The 13,019-nt window shown below is 51.5% G+C and overlaps 2 protein-coding genes across 2 annotated transcripts; one reads left to right on the top strand and one right to left on the bottom strand.

Annotated features, from left to right (window-relative positions):
- Positions 1–68: 68 nt before the first annotated feature.
- cprA (NADPH--hemoprotein reductase cprA) lies at positions 69–1,865 on the bottom strand (the record flags this gene model as incomplete). The annotated part of the gene is made up of 1 exon (XM_046092814.1): positions 69–1,865. One exon carries the CDS (start codon positions 1,863–1,865, stop codon positions 69–71), a length of 1,797 nt encoding a protein of 598 aa, XP_045948792.1.
- A 2,591-nt stretch (positions 1,866–4,456) lies between these two features.
- TAO3 (putative cell morphogenesis protein (PAG1)) lies at positions 4,457–12,713 on the top strand (the record flags this gene model as incomplete). The annotated part of the gene is made up of 3 exons (XM_046092815.1): positions 4,457–5,164; positions 5,219–5,449; positions 5,512–12,713. The coding sequence occupies 3 exons, from the start codon at positions 4,457–4,459 to the stop codon at positions 12,373–12,375; spliced, it is 7,803 nt and encodes a 2,600-aa protein (XP_045948793.1). The 3' UTR covers positions 12,376–12,713.
- Positions 12,714–13,019: the final 306 nt, after the last annotated feature.

A 13,019-nucleotide genomic window follows, 5' to 3' on the forward strand; every position in this document is an offset into this window, starting at 1 on the left:
GCTCCTGAAAAGTCTATAAAGACATATTGTTAGCCGTGGCGTCAATACGAGAAGACGCGGGTCCCAATTCATACCTTCCATTCATCCTTGTACAAGAAATCTTCGTCGGACTTACGGCAGCCGAAGAAAAGCAAGGTAGTTCCGACCTTCTCGTCCTTCGCGGCCAAGGCAGCACGCTCCTGGATAAACCCACGGAAAGGAGCAACACCAGTACCGGGTCCAACCATGATCACAGGTCGCGAGGGATCCGAGGGCAATTTGAAGTTTGAGTGGCGGACGTGAACGGGGACATGGATGCCATCGTACTTGTTACGGGGTCCAGTGATAGAGTAAGTCAAGCCGTGCGGGTCAGGGGTAGGCTCGCCGTTTTGCTTTTCCTTGAGCGCCAGAAGATAGTTTGTGGTCACACCCTTGACAATGTGTTCCTCACCAGGCAAGCGAACCGACTCCACAACGGCGGTAATGCTAATCTTGTCCTTCTGAACTAGGGAAGACGAGGAGATCGAGTAGTAACGGGGCTGAAGCTTGGTGATACCTTCAATAAGCAGGGAGAACGGGACGGCGGTGAAAGGCTTGGACGTGATGCTCTGGAGAGCCTGAGCGATGTTGAAGCATCGGTTGGTGATCTTCTCATGGAAATAGTCCTTGTCGCCACCCAAGCGAACGATCTCCGCCTTGGTCGCTTCATCAGGGGCAAAGGCAGCGAGAGTCGAGACAAACTGACGGGAAACGGGGGCACAGACTTCCAGGTAGTAGCGAACTGCGGCGTCATAGGTCGTAGGGGTGGGAATCGGAACCTTAGCGGTCACATCGATACCCTTAATGTTGATGACGGAGTGGCGCTTTCCTTCGAGACCAAAAGCCTGCAGGAACCGATCGACCTCGGAACCGGCGTTGGTGGGCCAAACAGCGATGTGGTCACCAGTCTGGTACGTGAGGTTGCTACCGGCGATGCTGATTTCCATGTGCAAACAGTTGCGGTCCTTGACGTTGAACAGTTCACGAGATTCGGAGATGGGAGCGATGAACGGGTTGTGCGCAGAGTACGGGCCCTTGGGCTCGCCTTGGAGATGACCTTGAGTGGGCTCACCGAGGTAAACGTTCTCATCTTCGGGGCTCAGGGACTCGTCCTCGGTGACATTGAAGACCGGCTCGTAGACCGCATCGCGCTCTTGCAGGTTCATCGCCTCAGAGAGGGCAGTCCACATGGGTTCCTTCCAGGCCAGGAAATCCTCTTCCATTGTACCAGCGCCGTCGTCACCCTCACCAGCAGAGCCAATGCGTTGGGCGCCGAACTTTGTGAGAGCGGCGTCCACATTGCGAACCATAGCGTTGTAGTGCTCATAGGTGTTGTTACCCAGACCAAACGTGACGTACTTGAGAGAAGACAGAGGCTTATCGTCGGCGGTGGCGCCGCTCTCGAAAGCAGCATCTTCGCCCGTGACGAACTGGTAGAATTCAACCGCATTATCCGTGGGTTCACCCTCGCCATAAGTGGCCAGAACGAAGAAAACAACCTTGTCCTCGGGGAACTTTTCCAGGTTCTCGTAGTCGTAGTCCTCCAGATCGGCCACCATGGTCTTGAGACCGAATCGCTGGGAGCCTTCCTTGGCCAGTCTGGACGCGTAGTCCTCGGCGGTACCGGTTTGCGAGCCGTAGAAAATCACACAGTTTTTGCCAGTTTCGTCCATTTTCTCAACAATATCACGAGTCTTGCCGGCCTTGGCGCCTCCATTCATCGCCGGACCGGCCGAGGCATAAGGGTCTTTGGCGACGGCCCAGTAGGTGCCCTTGGTGAAGTAGGCCACGCTACCCACCAAGAGCGCCACCAGGACGACCAAATCGAGAGTATCGAGTTGCGCCATGATGAGGACGCTCAGCGATGAAGAGTCACGAGGAAGGAATTGCGAATTCGATGGCGAGCTAAACGCTGGACGGGAGGAGAAGTGAAGGAGGGTCGGGGCGGGAGGGGGAGAGGGAAAGATATCCCAAATGTTCACCGAGATGGGCGATCAATAACAAAAAGGGAGTCAGAAGAGGAAGAATAAGAGGGTAAGGAAGGACACCGAAGCCGGTGCTCTTCCTAAACGAAATAAGAATGAAGAACGAGCAGAAGAAAAAGAAGAAGTCGTGGTGTGATCACAGAAGGAAGAAGCCGAAGAAGAGAAGAATAATGTGCTTAAGGCTTAGGCTCAAGCAGACCGCATTATTTGGGGGGCCGGAAACCGGAGAGTCAGAAAGGAGCGAAAGTGAGTGGGAATACGGCGCCTCTACGACTGATTGAGGCAGCGTGGCCTTTCCTTTCTCTGTGGTTGCCGCCGGAAGTGGGCGTGGCCGTAAGCACGGACGGGGTGGCAGCAAGAAGTGGAGCGAAGGCTGCTCAGGATGGAAGGTTGAATCGAAGAAGAATAACAGTACTATTATTATGACACAGTAGTCTCGCTGCTCAACTGCTGCAGGTCGCAAGCCCAAATCTTAATCCGTCTTGATTGAAATTGTCCTTCTCTGCCTTCTTATATACACCGTATGTCAAGGCTCCTCCGGCATCACTGTGGGGTATACCAAACGTCTCGGACCATGTGCCCGAGAGGAGAGGAAGCGTCGGAAAGAGAGTTCGGCCCTCGTTGGACACTAAAACGACGAGAAACTGGAGGTGGCGGCGGAGAGTGAAGGCAAATGAGGGCAATTTCTGGGGCGTTGCAGATGGCGGATCTCCCGAATGCCCTGCCGAGCAGCGTTTCTAGCCGAGTTCCGCATGGCTATGGGTGATGCCCATTCTCTATCTTCTATCTACGGAGTATCCTATGCCCTATGCCCCATGGGATGTCCTTCCATTCGCTTCGCTGAGAAGGTGTTCCTTTTTCCGAGTGCGTTCCGCCAATCAATGCCCCTACTCTACATGTTCACTCTCGCCATGACTGGCATCCTGGCCGGAGATCGTACGGAGGGCGGACGACGGATTTGATTCCGCACAACGTGGTCGGCATAGACATAGTAAAGTACATGCTTCACAGAATGTCCGTCGATTTGGGACGAGATGTCTTGTGCTCGCGGACTTATACCGTGCTGGAATTAGGCCGGTATTTCACCACAGCCACGGAGTACTAGTGTGTGTATCCTCGTAGTCAATCCTAATAATGACTTGGAGATAACCTCGGACTGGTCCAGTACTCTTGTCCCGCCAGCCAAGGAGACCGTTCGCCGGAGTGGAAACCCAGGAATCTGTCAAACACGGTGGAGAGGTGTTCGAATCCATTCGAATCCTTCTGCGTTGGACAGAAGTAAATCGTGTGCGATGACTCCGCAGTCGGAGTGTCATGTCATCACGACCCCATCCCGTATCTCGTGAGACTTGAACCCCCTACCCCAAACCTAGGAGCTGAGGTGAGATCAGCAAAGTGCATGTGAAATTCGCCGATTGATTCCGTGGTTGGGTAAAGCGTATACCGTATGCCATCCCTCCTGGAGTGACCTCAAAGTCTATCCCCGACGAGACTGGCAGCATCCTGACCTTCATTGGCATGAGGCATCGGTTTAAGCACTCTCGAGGCCACAATCGCGGCTTGGCATTTTCTCAACAATGAAAGGACCCTTGCATGGTATGACGATGGGAATGTTTGAGAAGGAGCCTTGCATCTCGTCGATTTCACCGACACACGCGACTTGGATTTCTGTTTCCCGTTGAAGATTTGCGCGACCGTGGGTAGGTCTTCCGACTAACTTCGTTGGCGTTCTGGAGAAGATGCCCAAAATGGTATGAACCGTGAACCCACTTGGTGTTCGACTATGATGTTATCCAATGCCACGGGGACTCGAGACGTGGTTCTTCCAGAAGCATGCGGGAACCGAAGTCAATCGGGTGTAGAATTGGAATACATTGGAATATAAGGTAGACGATGAGAATATATGAACCTCCAGTATAAATAAATCAGACCGAAGCAGAAAAAGAAACAGAGCAAAAAATAAAAAAACGCGAGCTGAATAAGATGAGTAAACCGGGCCCAACCATCGACTTTCTGCCGTAAGAGAAGATGCCCCGTGCTCGACGGTCGCGAATGAAACAACTCCTAACAAAGCTCACTCTGATACAAACAGCCCTTTCACGACACCCTTTTTCCACCTCCTTTGCAGCTTTTGAGGCTGTCGGGCAACAATGTGCTGCTCAAAAGTCTTTTGCACTTCATTTGTTGCAATTCCCAGCAAGCAATGAGCTTGGGTTGAACAGGTAGAATAAAAAAAAAGTGGAAGAGAAATACGCCGGTACAATAGTAAGTCGCTCAAAGGTCGTTTGTTCTGACGGTCCGATCTTTTCCCACCACTTCTCATGGCGTGCATCGCCATTTTAAATCCTACGATGACTCCTGAACCTTAAGCAAGGATAACCCAACCCTAATACGATGCACCTTTAGTGGCTTCACATCCATCGATCAAAGCTGGCCCCGTCCAGCCAACGACAATGCCCCTCATCCCTGACGAGTCCGGTCCTGTGTCGCACCATGTCTTCGCATCCCCACCAGAGCGTTTGGTGACGAGGAGCACGCCTTCGTCCACCGTCCATAGTCGGGAAACCTCCGCCGTCAGAGGAAGACCAGCCGATCCCTCCGCGCTAGCCCCCTCGTCCCTACAGCCTCAGAATAAACGTCGCGGTCATTCGCATTCAAAAAGCCCCGAAACGTCGAGCGGCCGTCCCGGTGCTGCCGCATACGATGTCCCCTTGGAACGGCGACCCTCCAATTCGTACGGTCATCACCGCCAAACCTCGATAGTTCATGGAATCCAACACTCCCGCAATCCCAGTTTCGCCGCTTCCTCCACCTCCACAAGTCCTCTCAGTCCCGAAATAATTGCGTCCCTCGGCCGTGGCGGTGGTATAGAGCCGGATAGCGCCGCGGCAGCTGCGCGGCACGATCAGACAGATATGCACCCGAGTTATTCAAGTCCCGGTGGCAACGCCTCGAGCCATTCCTTGACGGGCACGCTGAGCACCATCGAGGACCGGGACACGGATGAGGTCGGCAGCCAGAGCCCTGCGAATACAGTCCACCGAAGAATGAACTCGAATGGCAAGCCATGGAGGGAACGCTCTCATAGTCGATCGCATTCGAAACACCACTTCGAGTCGAAAACCGTGGGGGAATATGCCTTGCATCATTTGTTCAATTCTGTAAGCGGATCACCGGACCAAGATCCTCGATATGTCGGCTAATTACGAAATCAGTTTGTCGGACAAGCGGATAATAAGATAAATCAGGCTATCATGAAGCTGGGAGAGTCGGACGCACCGGTTGAGCAAGTCTGTGGGCCGGGAGCCGATACAAACTTTGATCAACTGATTTCTGCCCTGGGACATATCGCGCGCCAGAAGCCCAAGCCACTGATTGATACCATCATGTTCTGGCGAAAGGCCAAAGGAGATACTGCGATCTTGGCCAAACAGGTGGCGAATCAAGTAAGTTCTGTGTCTCTTGTCTGCCAGGCCCTCATGACACTAACGGCATTCCCTCTTTTCAGTCAAAGAATAATACTTCGGAGAATGGGTTACTGATTCGCCGCAACACTGAACCACCGCATGTAATAGTGGAATCTCAGACCGATCCCGCAGCTTCCAATAACAGCCTTCTCTCGCGACCCGATGATGTCGTTTTGGCGGAACGGCGCGCAACCGTATCGGTCTACCTTGTTTGCAGAGTGTTGATTGAGATTTTCAACCAGAGCAGCCTTGCCCTTATCACACTTGAGATGGCCGACCGCCTGGAGGATATTGTGTTTAGCCAACTCAAGACCGTTGACCGCGACCAGATTACAGCGTCTCCGCTTCGCATGGCCAATTGGAGAATCTACTCCCAGTTACTTGGTATCATGAGTGAGACGAACTTCACGAGTGTTACGGCTCGTTTTATTGCTGAGCTTGACAAATACCAAAAGGACGAAACACTTCGAGGCCCGTCCAAGGAGGGTGACGCGAAAGCTGAGCTTTTGGTCTCGGGCATGAGGCACCTCCGCATCAGAACGCAGCCGGATTCTTGGCCAAAGTCGTGCGATTTCATGCGATCGTTAGCGCGCTTATTCGTCAACGCCCATGGACAGCGATTAAAACAGGCATATTGTTACATCTTCGAGAAGCTTCTCCTTACTGTAGCCGCAAACCCAAGCTGCGATCTATCTTTGCCAAGATGGAAGGAATTCCTGGAATTGGTCCAGTCCCGATTGACTCAAATGCTCACTAAGCCTCGACACTGGGCAGCGGCGTTCCCTCTGCACGTTCTACTTCTCTGTGTCTCGTCGAAGGAAACTTTTTCGTCACAATGGCTATCGGTCATCATGAGCCTACCGCCGCGATTGAAAGATCGTCCAACTAGAGGCCCTGCGCTCCAGGCCATGTGTCGCTTATTATGGACCTACTTTTTCCGCTATTCAGATTCGCCGAATGTAACGCTACGAAATATCCACGAGGTCGCCAGAATAGCCTTGCCCCCAGGGAAAAGGACGTACTTGAGCACGGAGCCAGCAGTTGCAGATCCTTTAATACAGTTGGTGCGGATGATCGGATTCAAGCATCCGGACGTGTGCTTCCGCAGTATTATCTTCCCAATGATCAACTCGGATCTGTTCCTCTCCGGAAAGGAACTGAAAATTGAACAGATGGAACCCGAGAAAATGGTTATTGGGATTAGGGCATTCCTCGCGATAGTGACCGATTTGGAGACTTGTGATCAGCTGTGTCCACCTTTCCCAACTGGGTCGATTCCCAACCCTTTTACAGATATTTCAGCGTCAACCCATTCGCAATGGCCGCAGTTCCTTACGGACCCCCGCCTGCCAAACTCATCGGAAAGCAAGGATGACTCCTCGCGCCCTGTAAATACTTCAAGGCTGAGCGACAACGTAAAGGCATACTACATTCGCTTTTGTGAAACTTTGGGAAAAATCACTCTTCTGTGTGACAACACTTTTGGTGGACAGGCGGCTTTGGATGAGAAGTTCGGCGGCACGACTCCCAAAACTCCAATTTCAGAGGCTTTCAGCTTTGGAAGACGTGATGACCATCTAAACACCCTCGACCAAAAGCAGGGATTCTACGATCTGCTCCATGTTGCCGTCCAAGCGCTTCCGCGGTGCTTGTCCGATCATATTCCGTTTAACTCCCTAATCAATTTGCTTTGCACGGGAACAGCACACATTCAGTCCAATATCGCTTCCTCATCTGCGGAATCCTTGAAGGTCATTGCACGGCAATCTCATGCCCAGCAGGTGACTATTGGCTTTGCTAGGTTCATCTTCAATTTTGATGCTAGGTATTCCACCATGTCGGATGAGGGGATGCTTGGGCCGGGCCATATAGAGTCGACATTGAGGCTTTACGTTGAACTTTTGAGGATCTGGATCGAAGAAATCAAGCAAAAGACCAGGTGTGCTGCCTCGGATTCTGGAGACAAAACCGCCTCCGGAACTCGTGCTCTCCAGCTGGACCTTTCCACGGTCCTTGCGCATGTTGAGGAGATCGAATCACATGGTCTTTTCTTCTTATGCTCCCAATCAAGACGAGTCCGGGCTTTCGCTATTACTGTACTTCGCCTGATCACGGAATTCGACAGTGCGCTTGGCAAAGAGAATACAAGAATGATTCGAATCCTTGAGGCCGACTCTCAGCAAATTTTAGATGTGAACGATGAACAGCTCACGGTAGCTGAGAGGAGTCGCATTCAAAAGGGAAAACGCAGGAGCGCATCGCACAATACTCTCATCGAGTTGTGCAGCAGTGAGGTGTCCTATGATTCAACTTTGTGGTCAAAAGTGTTCCCAAACATCATTCGAATCAGCTTCGAGACTTGTCCCTTTGCTGTCACGCTAGGCAGGGAGATTGTCTGCGCGAGACTTGTTCAAATGCATAAGACGATAACGTCCCTTGCAGAGAGCTCACACCCTCCCTACTACGCTCCGATGGATGCCACGCAATCCCGTCCCCTCGGTAGGAACAACATGACGGCGGAGATTCTTATCGAACAGTGGAAACTGTACCTGGTTATGGCGTGCACGACACTCAACAGTGTCGGTGCTCAATCCCAGAGTCAGCTAGCAAATGCTCAGCATACGCGAAAATCATCTAAGGGCGCCTCCCAACAGTCCCATGATAAGATCAGCTCCGCGAGAAGCTTATTCGCCTTCGTGATACCGTTGCTATCGGCAGAACGGGCTTCGATTCGGAATGCCATCGTGGTGGCTTTGGGATCTATCAACAAAAACCTTTACCGCACGCTGCTTGAGTCGCTCCAATACGCCGTGACAACCTGTAACGAGGAGGCCAAGTTGCGAATGAGCGCTCACTACAGGTCCCCAAGCAGCCCCAGACGCAACCGAAAGACCGACCGGTTGCGAACGGAGGTGACGCATGTGTACAAACTCACGTCTCACTTTCTGCAGGAACCAGAGGTTTTCAACGACGACTGGATCGTCAACAACCTTGTTACGTATGCAAAAGACCTGCGGATCTTTTTGAGCGATGCCGAAGTTCAGAACGATTGGGAATTCCAACGACTGCGATTTCACTACTGTGGACTGATGGAAGAACTGTTCGAGGGCGTCAACCGTACGAAGGACCCCTCGCGTTGGATACCATTTGAGTCTAGGAAATCCGCTTTCTCCTTGATGGAGGATTGGTGCGGCTACTCCCCGAACCAATCTCAGATCTCCCAAAGAGAAGAGAATATGCGTAAATTTGCTATCTCACATCAACATGAGACTGGCGAAATGCGGAATACCGCTGCTGCCATGGAGATAGAAAAGAAGAACCTCCGAGCGGCAGCTCTCAGTGCCATGGCCTCCTTATGCGTAAGTAGCGCACGCGTCTTATCCTTCCTTTCTGAAACCTGGCTAACAATGCAACAGGCGGGTCCTATCAGTATTACTACGGAAAGTGGCGCAGTTCTTCAATTCGACGTGGGGCGTATGCTCTCATGGGTAGACATTATCTTCAACACTATCAGTGACAAGTGGCATTCGATTGGAAGGCGAGCGCTCAAAAACTTGATTATCCACAACAAGGAACACTCGTATCTTTTGGAGCGATCCATCGAGATGTGCTACATCACCGAGCGACCCAAGGCCTTGGAGAGCTACTTCGAGGTAGTAACTCAGGTGCTTATTGAGCACACTGACTACCCACTTGGATTTTGGCGAATCTTAGGGGCAGTTCTTGTCACGCTTGGCAGTCCGAAACGGGAGATAAGAATGAAGTCCGCCAAACTTCTGCGCATTCTAGAAGAGCGGCAGCAAAAGAACTCCAGGCTCCAGGATTTTGATATCAGTATCTCCGACAAAACCACGGCTGTTTACAAGCTGGCTCAGTTCGAGACGTCCAAGCGCCTGGCTAAACAGCATTCCGACCTAGCTTTTACACTCTTTTCCGAGTTTTCCTTGCATTTCAAAAACCTACGCCCTGACAGTCAGCGAAACATGGTGGCTGCTATTCTTCCTTGGGTCCAAACCATGGAACTACAGGTGGACCCTAACGGTGGCCCAACGGTCAAATCTTATATGCTTTTGGCCAACCTTTTCGAGATTACCATCCGATGCAGCACCATCCTTCCCAACGAAGTCCAGGCCCTCTGGCAGGCGTTGGCGACGGGTCCTCACGGTGGAAATGTCCAACTGGTACTTGATTTCATCATTAGCCTCTGCCTGGAACGCAAAGAGCAGAACTTTGTAGAATACGCAAAGCAAGTGGTGGTGTTCCTCTCGGGAACCCCTGCCGGGTCCAAGGTCATCGAGTTCTTTTTGATGCAGGTCGTCCCTAAGAACATGGTGCAAGAAAGAAAGGATATCACGCCAGCACCCCCAGACATCAAGAGTCTTCCTTACGTCGCAGACCTTGCGACCGTGCTCCCGGTGGGCAACAAGCAGGCAGGACTTTCTCTCGGCCAAGTTGCACTGATCTTTCTCGTAGATCTGATGGTTGCTCCCGTCACTCTTCCTTTGGATGACGTTGTCAAACTGCTGCACGTCGTTCTCATCCTCTGGGATCATTATACGCTTGCTGTTCAGGAGCAGGCGCGAGAAATGTTAGTGCATCTCATCCATGAGCTAATTGCTGCCAAGATTGAAGACGATGCCCCTACCGGCACCAGACAGTCACTTGAAGACTTTGTCGAGTCAATCCGAAAAAGTGATCCGAAAGTGGTTTGGGAATACGAAGACAACAGTGACAGTGAAGGGGACGACGGGAGCCGCGTGCCTTCTTCAATGTCTAGCGTTACCCGCACCGTTGTCAAGTTCTTCAGTCTATCTTACGAGGGCATCAACGACCTTTGGGCAAAGGAGGCTCTAAACTGGGCCACCTCGTGTCCTGTGCGGCACCTGGCCTGCCGTTCGTTCCAAGTGTTCCGCTGCATATCCTTGTCTCTTGATTCTAGGATGCTTGCGGACATGCTGGCAAGACTGTCCAACACCATTGCCGACGAAGAGGCCGATTACCGTACCTTCTCCATGGAAATCCTTACGACGCTCAAGATCATAATTAGCTCTCTGGCTCCTCCGGATCTGCTGCGATACCCTCAGCTATTCTGGACCACGTGTGCCTGTCTTAACACAATCCACGAAACCGAGTTCATTGAAAGCATTGGTATGCTGGAGAAGTTCATGGACCGTGTCGATATGAGTGATCCTCTAGTGGTGTCTGAGCTCATCAATGGCCAGCCCCCGAAATGGGAGGGAGGATTTGATGGTCTTCAAAACCTGGTCTACAAAGGATTAAAATCGTCGGAATCGCTCAACAAAACACTCGATATCTTGCATCGTTTGAGTGGTCTGCCAAACAACGAACTCATCGGCGATGGTAATCGACTTCTATTTACAGTGCTGGCAAACTTGTCCCATTTCCTTCATCAGTTCGACCCTGTCACTGCTGACGGGCCTGTCGATGACCCAAAGACCCTTGCGCGGGCGACCTTGCTGGCGCGTATTGCCGAAGGCGAGGGATGTCCCCGGCTTGCAGCTTCGCTGCTTGGATTTGCCAATGGACAGTACAAGGCAGAAAATGATTTCCTGAGCCACATTGTGACTGAGATTCGCTCATATTACTTCCCTGATCAAGACGTCCAAAGCCTTATTTTCTTGATGGGCTTGCTCACAAACACAACTGACTGGTTCAGGACTAAAATCATGAAAATACTGTGTATGCTCATTCCCGAGATTGACATGCGACGCAGCGAAGTGACCTGCCACGGGCCCGACTTGATATCTCCTCTTCTGCGACTACTACAAACTGAACTCTGTCCCCAGGCGTTGCAAGTTATGGATCATATCATGACGGTTTCGGGCAACCCGATGGAACGGCATCATATTCGAATGAGCATGGCCTCGTCATCATCGTCGCGGGCCATCCGTAAGGAGTACGAGCGGATACAAAGCCTCTACGGGATACCAGAGCCGACTGGTTGGTCCATTCCGATGCCGGCTACTCAGTCGACTACAACAAGACACAATGTGCATGCCGTATTTTACACTTGTGCTGAGGTGGACCGCATGGAAGCACACGAGACAGTCAATACCGAAGTGGAGTTCCACGCAGACGAATACAATGATTCGTTCTTCCCTTTGCGAGCCGACACCATGAAGTCAATCGACACGCAGACGGATGGCAACATGGGAGACATTGTCCAGAAATTAGACAGCTTGGACGATTTCTTCGACGAGACCGAGACAATCATGCCACCATTGGACAACTTACCCGATTCAACCTTGCGGGGCTTCACGGGCACCTATGCCGACACTACGGCCAACCTCTACGACCAACAAACAGCTCCCATTCTGCGAAAATCCCTTGCGCGCACCGCGTCCACTTCGTCATTCCATAACGGTCTCGCCGAGTCCCGACCTCCAAACCAGCGGTTTGATAGTGCACCTCCCCAGTCAGCCACCTCAACACCCCAGTCCCACAACCCTATTCCTCGGCCAGTATCTCACACCCGTTCCGTGACCTCTCCTGTCAACCATCTATTCTCTCCCTCTTCCAATGTGCAATTCTCTACCCCGCCAATCGGATTCAGTGAATCGGCCTTCCTATCTGACGATGAGGTGGACGATGGAGCCTATGACATCGATGAACGCTTGTTGAATCATAAATCATCGGTCCCTAACCCGATGGCCCAAGCACGCAGTGCAACTGACGGGTCCTCTTCCATTGAATCTATGCTACGCAGCGGCATGAGACGACTCACTGGTGGCTCAAGCACGACCCGAGACAAGGAGCGACAGCATGATCTGGTTCGGTCTCAACAGCGGGCAATTGTTCAGACGGCAAGCTCCCCACGTGTGCCCAAAGTACCGCAGGAATATCTTTCAGGGCCAACCAGTAATCCTGCATCCCCGGGGCAGTGACCTCGTGTCTGGAACTGATATCTGTATCTATATACTTGTCTTTCTTTTACCTTTCTTCTCTTACCTCTCTCCCAAACCTTCGCTACATGTCTCCTTTCTTCTCATCTTCGATTCGCCTCCTCTCATTCTACCTTCCTTTCGCTTTCACCTCTCCCTCCTATCTTCCTCGCAAACGACTGCATTATAGCCTTCCCACGAACTCCCGGCTTGATGTTTACATTCACATTGACCTGAAATTAACATGAACATGGACATGGATAAAGATATGGTAAAGGATATGGATATGGAGGAGTTCAAGACCTGTATTGATTTCTTTTCTCATGTTGGTTTATACATACATACTGTCAGGGACTGAGGATGCTGGATTACATAAATCAGTTCTATACCCATAATATCAAGCTTTATAACTTTATAACGTTGTCTTCTTACATAACCTCTCGTCCATTATGGGGCTCCATGTAGCCATAAAGCACTACCAGTAGGTCAGGTCATGTAAGGCTATCTCAACTGGGTTGCCACCTTGCCAAGGCACTAAACTCCGCCGACCAACGCTTTTCCTTCGTCTCGCTGCCACATTTGGATTGTTTCTCACTTCTTATCTCTGTCTAGTGGCCTGCAATGCTGCATGTCCTGATCTGGCTATT

The sequence above is a fragment of the Aspergillus melleus genome, assembly GCF_016097325.1.
Source record: "Aspergillus melleus strain CBS 546.65 chromosome Unknown contig7, whole genome shotgun sequence".
NCBI lineage: Eukaryota > Fungi > Ascomycota > Eurotiomycetes > Eurotiales > Aspergillaceae > Aspergillus > Aspergillus melleus.